Here is an 8,268-nt window from a genome sequence, read left to right as displayed (position 1 = left end):
CATATGGATCACAGCCGGAGGCCAGCCTTTAATCCTGTTCAAACCAGATGAATTAATTTTAGATTACTACTCAGATACTCTATCAACTTGAACAAGCCTGAGTGAATATGAAAGTATGTTAGAAAATCCCCAAATGTGTTCACTTTGTCACAAGATATTTTGTGTAGATTCACAAAATCTAAATCCATTTTAAATTCAGGCTACAACACTGAAGCCATTCACAATGTTGAAGAGCTGAAATTGTAGGTGTAGACATTGAATCTGTGGAAACTAAATATTAAAACAGCTTGCCATATTTCAAGGTACGTAGTTACAAGGGCACAAATACTTGCAGTGTTTACAACAAAGTATGAATATCAATCAGCAATTTCATATTGTACAGTCAAAGCCATAAAAGCCATAAATCCAGAGACCAATGTTCTGTCCACAACAATTCCCTCAGATTAAAGGCCTTTGAACCTTAACCTCAGAGGAGAAGAGAGGCACAATGTAGAGGAAATACACCCATGTGGCTGAACAATAAAAGGAAGGAGAATTTATTGACTTATTGATAACATTTAGCAGGCAAGTACCCTGTTGAAAGATTTAGTAGGGACTCTGTTTACTATCTGCATATCAGGCCTTACTTTGAAAGTACAAAACAATCTCAAAACATTATGCATTGAATTCACTTCCAGCAGTGCTCACTAATGATGTTATTGTTCCCTGGTTGATGCTTGGTTCTAAGAGCCCGCAAGACGTCATTAAAAAGGGGTGAATAATTCAAACTGGGAAACACAGACCAGCACAGCTCATAACTTGCCTGTTTACCAAAAAATATTTACCATACTACTATTTTCTTTATTTGGTATTCAGACAAACAAGTTGACTATTTTTTTTATGTTCAATGATACAAATTTGGAATCATTTCCTGCTTGTTTTACAGCACTCCCACCTAGTGTCTAACCACAGCACCACAGAGTGCAGCTAAAGAACAGATTTTGCCCCTGTGGTTGTTTAATACAACAAAAACACATTTGTTCGTAGTTACCGTCAGTTCTTGAAACAAGCTAAATTCTACCATGGATGTCTTTAAGTCCATTTTATGACTCATGATTAGACCTTCAAAGAATATTATATATATATATATACACACACACACACACACACACACACAGAACGCTTTACATTAATTTTGAGTGGTAGCACCCAAACATCTTTATTTTCAGTTCATTTTTTGGACACGATCATACTGCACATCAATCATTTTCAACTGGCAACTTTAGAAAATATTTAATTTACCTTTAAGTTAAAATGCATTGAAATGTTTCTAAGTGTTTAAGCTGATCCACATTTTAGGCTTGCAGATCCTTGTGTGTAATTTAGTAATGATTATCCACATCATTATCCAAACAGCACAAAATTACTGCAATTTGACGCATTTCAAGTGCAAAGAAATGGTACCTGTGTGGTGTCAGGTAATCTTAAACAGTAAGTGGATCTTGACAATAAAATAAGTCCATAAACTATTGTAATTTTCTTTTGAGAACTAAAAAGGTATCAAATGTAATATCCGTCCTTAAGTGCACACTTGAAAAATGCACTGCAGTGCACTTTGGGTCATTTTATCTGTGAGATATGAATGCTACTTATAAAAAGGAATAACTGTACATTTCTTTTTTGCTTCTGTGGCAAAAGTGGTTCATTTTAAATCATACAAGTATGGAGATTAAAAAAACACAAAAGAACAGCAACTGTCTTGTTGTCCCGAGTCTTCTACCTTTGGATTCCTTTGTTTTCTCTTCCTGTATGAGGTGATTCAGGCGGATCGAGCCTCTTGAAGTTTCCGTGCTTCTCCACATCCTCCCTGACAGAAGCTGCACTCCAGGGCCTCCGCCCCTCCCTTTGTTCAGATTCCTGATGAAGGTGGGAGCAACAGGACGGGCAGAAATACATGGATCTCACTTACCCCTGAATCAGGCTCGAGTGCTCCTGGCGAGATGCACTCAGGTCTCTGCCCGACAGCAGGGAGAGACTGGAGGTCACCGCTCTGAAGTACAGCAGCCTAGGAGCTATAAACAGCTCATAGGGTGATATGGACAAAATGTTCTCTATGAGTTATCAGTGGAGTTCTCGTTGCTGGTCGAACTTGAGGACTGAGGGGTAGAGGAAGATGAAGAGGAGGAGGAGGAGGAAGAGGAGGAGGTAAAGTTCATCCCTGATAGTTCTGGAGGGTTCGTTGCTGTGTTCTGCCCACTCAAGCTTTTCCTGCACACTGGACACGTGTCATGCTGGAGAAAAAGAGTGGTAAAAATATGAAAGAGTGTAATTGCTGATGTAACCTCATTATCACAGAGTGAATATTAAAGTGAGAAGACCATTAGATAGCTGATGTCTAATACCTGTTCCAGCCAGGGGACTATGCAATCATTGTGGAACATGTGATTGCATGGGAGCTGCCTCACATTTTCTCCAACACTGTAATCCTCTTTACACACTGGACATTCCAGTCCTGAAGCTGAAGGATAGAGCATGTTAAAAATGTATAATTGCTAAATATGATCTGTCAAGTGGTTTTGGATAGATAGATTACCAATAGTGACATTACATTATGTACTATCAACGTTATTTGGAAAAACACAATCTTTAATCTCCACAGTAAAGCCTTGACATGTCTGCTAAATTGTAAAAGAAAAGTTTGGTTTTCAGACACTGTGCAACCAGTCTGACTTGTCTTTAGCTAAACAAAGTGGCAGTTGCACAACCAGCTCTCTAAAACCTGATGGGATGGGTGTTTTAAGTAACTGGGATAATTATAAAACCAGCAGATAAGGATGGGGCATGGAAGCCAGCCTGACATGTAATAAGAGCATGCAACCATTTGTTGTTAAGAAAATTATACGGCTGTCCAAATTTGCAAATAGTACAGCCCATCTAAGATATAAGACGAAAAAAAAAGGAAACCAGCTATAAAACATTCTATTATACTAATGCCAATTGTTAGGTTTTAACTTACCAACATGCTCATCTGTAATTTGTACTGTTGGAAGACCTTTGATTTTATCCCTATCAGCAGGTGGGGGTCCTGTGTTCTCAAACTGGTTTAATAACTAAAGACGAGAGAAAAAAAGATTAGAAAATAAATTGAATGAAATACATGTTGGATGCATTTTACTGCATGTACTGCTTTCTTTTTGAATAAGCACAGTAATCACTTTTTTAAAATTACCTGAGTTATAATTGCATCTAGTCCATTAGCACCCCAGGCATAATCCATAGGATTTGAGTGAAGAACACCCCTTTAAAAAAATTATTAAACATTAAAAGAGTTAGGAGATATATAGCACAATGTGTTGAGAATTTGTTTTCTGGTTATATAACTCTGTTGCAGAGACTTACCAGGGTCCAACGCCAATATTTGGCATTGCAGTAGGTGCAATTATTCCATTCACTAGCTGCTGAATGATTCTACAAAAGAGAACATACAGCTAATACACAGATGTATTGAGAGAGAAATGAAACTGGTTTCCAAGTGATGAAATGTGACGCTATTAAGGAAGTCTGGAATTAAGCTCAAGCACGAGAGGGACGAGAAGTCCCACAAGCCACATACTGTGCTCCTTACCCCTCTAAAGTGGGAACTCCCTCATGCCTCCCTGCTTGTCGTCTTGAACCATGACGACTTCTCGGTTGCCTGGCACCATATCGTTGCCGTGATGCTGTTTCCCTTTCCCGCCTGTTTTCAGTATCCCTGTTGTCCTCTGTTCCCAAACCAGCCCCGAAGTCAAAGCGTTCGTCAAAGACACCCAGGGCAAACTGACCGTAGCTGGAAGGGAATGTAAACAAGTGCTGGTCCGCATTCTGGAGGAAAAAAAGAGATGAAAGCACACAGAAAAGGCTAGGTGCTGTAATCTTGATGGTAGAAACCAGTGAAGCTTTGTGATTTATCTCCACGCCCGCAACTATTTATTGTCAATACAACACACCTGAAGCATTGGGGGTTTTGTTGACTATCAGCATGCATTTCTATTGGGTGGAAATTTGACCTGACATACAGAATCTCCCTGTTTACTGAGGTAACAGTATCATCACAGCACTTACATAACATGTCAAGCTAAGAACGTTACTCATCTTTGGGCAAAGTTAAAACAGCCCAATCAATTAATGCAATATTACTATAAAGACCGACACTGTCATCGGTCGCAAAAGCAGAAGTGGAAACCCCAGGATGACTTCCATCACGTCCAGTACAAGAGCAGCAAAAAAAGACGTCAGTGGAAACAATTTTAGGAAATCCTGACAATATTATGCAACAGTGCAGTAGGACAGAAAGAGGTTGTGTAGAAAAGATTAGAAACCTCAAATGGATGCAGGTTCTGGGGCCCGCTGGAGATGGTAGACATGGAGCCATTGTCAGCACTTAACAGGGAACAAATAGTTGACAAAGTTATGTCTCGACTCAGTAATATTAAAAGAACATTTTTCCACCATATGTCATAGTTTCCACCATTCAACTTCAACTGTTATGATTTCATGTTTTTCGGTGTCCTATTTCATTCCCTTATCTTCACCCCTCCCCCCCCCCCACCTTCTGATTTTACATGTATAATGTAGAGGTTTGGGTCCAATTTTAACTGTAACACCTTGAAAAACATGAGTTGAGAAACAGGACAGTAATACAAGTAACCAAGAAGCTGACCAAGACACAGACAGCAATCAATGCCATCGTTGTCGAGTTGTGCCCAGAGTTAATTATCCTTTATGAGGGGCCACTTCCAGTGAAAACCAGTAACTCTGTCCTACACAGCTTTACGATGCCATCTATTAGCACCAGCAACTAGATTGCAATCACTCATGTGATAAATGATTGTATGGCAGCATGTATGGAGGAAAAGATAGCATCATGTTGATTGAATTTGTTGCAGAAAGAACTGGGTTGAAGCTTGTGTTGCTTGCCCTTATAGGCACTGGTGCTGAGTTTTACTTTTATCCTAAATGTCAGTTACTGTATGTTGGTGAGTGACATACCTGTTAGGAACGATGGCCAAACATATATACAAAGAAAAAATCCTTCGCAAAGACTATTTGAGGAATTTCATTATCTGTAGTATTTAATATACACTTTATACACACCTTCTCTCCTCCAGCAGTTCCTCGATAAACCCTGACTCACATCTTGGACATGTGTACTCCTGTAAACAAACAAAAAGTAGAAAAAACCAACACGTTAGACTCATCATAATAGGCTCAACTATCTAACAGCTGCTGACATTCAAATTCATCACTTCTCATTTAAACCAGTGATTTTCATTAATATTACTTGCATGAACACTACAGCTACAGTCTATTAGTGTGTCAGTGTGAGGCAAGTGTAAACTGCAAACACAATTCTACTGGCGTGGCTGGACAGTGAGATAAAGTAGACAGAAGATGATAATCATTTTCATATGAATTAAACCTAAATGCAAAGAAAAGCAGGGTGAAGTGTCTGGTGGCTTGACAAAAGGCCCCATCCTGTTGGGAGACTGATGATCTGGCATGGAAACCGCCTGTGAGCCCCTTCAAAAAACACTGAGGACAGCTGAGAAAATCAACTGGGTCTCTTCCCCCCTATCGAGATACTTAGGAAAGCCTCCAGGTATCACCACTGGAATAAATAACTGCCTCTTCCTACGACTGCTTAACACCTTACAGCAGCCTGAAGTTCAACACATTCCTTAGTTAATATAAACATGCACACATAAACCTTGACACCGTAAATCATTTTTTACACCTTAAACTTGGATATTTAAATGTCTTTGTCTTTATGTTTTTTATGTTTGGTTGGTTTTTATACCCTGACCATAATTCAGCTGTATTTTCTATGGTTGAAATTACAGAAAAAGGTTCAACTGAAACTAATACACAGGCTATTTTAAACAATCAATGAGGTGTGCTGTAAGAAGTGTTAATGCGACCACAGGTCATTGCCAGCAACCTCCAGAAACCTGTGGCTGATCATTTACATTGTGGAGGGCACATTTGCAGGTCTATGACAGATCATTCTAGCCTGTGACAGGCATGTCACTGGTGTACCTTACTGAATGGCAAAACAAGAAAAGGACGTAGTGGCATTGTTGCCGCTGGATCATTCACAGAAGTGATTAACAATATAGCACATACAGTCTTAAGGCAGACTAGTGTTACCATTGATTCATTGATAAAAGAAATACCTACAGCCAATGATTAGACGCGATCACAGTGTTAACAGTTACCGTTATTGCTAGTCAATGCGGCTAACAGTTAGGCTAATATGCCTCGTAAAGCCACAGTCATCAACAAATGATCAAGCCAAACGTTGCTACAAATTACGCAAGTAAAGTAGCAGTGCTCTGTCTGTAATGACTACGCAGTTCGTGGTTGTATGGGGCTGACGGATCCACTACTTAGATAACAAGCTAACTAACACTGGGTAGCGTTAGCAAGATAAACGGGGGCCCGTAGCAGCCAGCTAATACTGTTAGCATGCTAACTGTTGGCCTCGCCGCTACAACGATTTCTACCAGAGTAACAACAACACTACAGTGTTTTTCATTTGCCCAACTGTCTGTACCTTTACTTTCTGTCTATGGTACTTACGGGAAGCCGAGGGCTAATCTCTGCTGAGCATCTGTGACAGAAGAACCGGCTGGGCCATGGAGGAGCTTCAGCCATCTTTAGCCACTAAACAGGTAGAGAGGGGGAAGGACTACGGAACACCGAAAAGGTCAATGTTAACCTCCTAGAAAATACGACGACCATGTGAGTGAAATGATTGCACTGCATCCCAGATAACATAACATGTAGTATATGAATAAAGGTAATGTCCACCTTGACTAGAACAAGCTAATAGTGGAACATTAGTGGATGGGCATTTATAGGCTTTCATAGAATTACATATTAACATTAAAGTGAAAATTGTAAGTGGATTATAATGAATTAATTAATTGTTTTACAATAGATGTAAACATAAGGAATAAATAAATGCTTATTTTACTGCAAATCATTGAATTATCTACCTATCTGCATTTGACAACCACTAACAATTGTGTGTCTTATAAAGTATTGCCACATGGTGGTGCTTTTGTGTATCAAGTGCATCACTATATTTCACATTGTAGCTGGGGACTGAGGATACAATACACTCTTGGTAAGTTTCCTTTGGAATTCATGAGATCCTCAGTCAGGTTATTATATGTTGGGACAACCAGGTTAAGGTGTCCTTAATTCATACTCACATGCCAGTATAAAAGCCTAGTAATACCCCCCAACAAATCTGTATCATATGTCACCACACTGTGTCTCCACTGAACTCATGTCATACCCTGCAGGTTCAGAGCCCTCCTGCTCTCCCTGTTCACATGAAAAACCAGAGATGTGTTTTTGCAATCTGGCATTGCACTGGATTTATTTTGACACATGTTACTTTTCCATTGGATTCCGGTCAACCACCTCTTGAGCCCAACAGGCATACTTGAAGCATTTAAAGTTTGTGCAGCATCTGGTTTTTTTTTGAGCAACACATCTCGTCAAAGGTGGATTTGTATTTTGTCCTTGATTATTTGACAATAGTTGTTGGAGGCATTTTGTCAAGTGTCAAATCTGAGACATAAATAAGGAGCCTCTCGCATGGGAAAGACATTGTCTCCTTTTATGTGAACACAGCCAAGTTCTTGTTGGCGTCTGTCTGAGATAGCAGCGAAGGTCTCTCAGACATCACTTAGTTACATAAGAATTGGAGGGAAAAATTATTTTATTTTGTTATTCAGGTCTGTTTTTATTTTCAAAGTTGTAAATTAAAATTCCCTCAGTATTTTTTTTTCACAGGTATCCTTAATGTGATAACCAGAACTGCAGATTGACGACTATAAACATGTCACACAGGTCTGGAGTATCTCTTGTGCTTGGCACCACATGTTGAGAGTAAGTAGGAGTTCCCGTCCGACTGCCCATCAGCCAATCACGTCTCTCAAGCTGTCTGGGCTGATTTTTATTTACAAATGTTCCGTTTTATGCTCTTGAGGAGAGTAACCCTGGATGCAACCCGCTCCTATGGTGTTTTATGAGTGTACTGTTTTGAATATAATACATTTTATGGATATAACCATGTATCCATAGTGTACCTAGTATCAACCATACACTAACATATTGCTCCATTTCACTATTATGCAGAAAATGCTGTTCTGTCACATGTTCTAATGGCCTAACAGTAATAAGACTGGATGTGTCCTCACTGCAAAGTTTGCAATGTAACATAGTTAGTTCCAATGT

General features: G+C 39.5%; 1 protein-coding gene across 1 annotated transcript; it reads right to left on the bottom strand.

Annotated features, from left to right (window-relative positions):
- Positions 1-1,168: 1,168 nt before the first annotated feature.
- On the bottom strand, positions 1,169-6,697 carry LOC139287840 (E3 ubiquitin-protein ligase RNF126-like). Its single transcript, XM_070909032.1, has 9 exons — positions 6,598-6,697; positions 5,113-5,171; positions 4,338-4,398; positions 3,605-3,840; positions 3,379-3,447; positions 3,209-3,278; positions 2,996-3,089; positions 2,382-2,497; positions 1,169-2,270 (listed from the first exon to the last, which is right to left on the bottom strand). The coding sequence occupies exons 1-9, from the start codon at positions 6,670-6,672 to the stop codon at positions 2,091-2,093; spliced, it is 960 nt and encodes a 319-aa protein (XP_070765133.1). The 5' UTR covers positions 6,673-6,697; the 3' UTR covers positions 1,169-2,090.
- Between the last annotated feature and the right edge of the window lie 1,571 nt (positions 6,698-8,268).

Source organism: Enoplosus armatus, chromosome 7 (assembly GCF_043641665.1).
Source record: "Enoplosus armatus isolate fEnoArm2 chromosome 7, fEnoArm2.hap1, whole genome shotgun sequence".
In the NCBI taxonomy this organism is placed as follows: Eukaryota; Metazoa; Chordata; class Actinopteri; order Centrarchiformes; family Enoplosidae; genus Enoplosus; species Enoplosus armatus.
The sequence above is the reverse complement of the archived record's forward strand: the minus strand, read 5'-3'. Positions and strand labels throughout refer to the sequence as shown.

Excerpts from the sequence above, each read along its gene's own strand:
- LOC139287840 (XM_070909032.1), bottom strand. The coding sequence starts at position 6,672 with ATGGCTGAAGCTCCTCCATGGCCCAGCCGGTTCTTCTGTCACAGATGC. Across the intron at positions 5,172-6,597 it reads AGATTAGCCCTCGGCTTCCC|GAGTACACATGTCCAAGATG; the intron begins GTAAGTACCATA and ends GTTTGTTTACAG. Across the intron at positions 3,279-3,378 it reads AATATTGGCGTTGGACCCTG|GGGTGTTCTTCACTCAAATC; the intron begins GTAAGTCTCTGC and ends ATTTTTTTAAAG.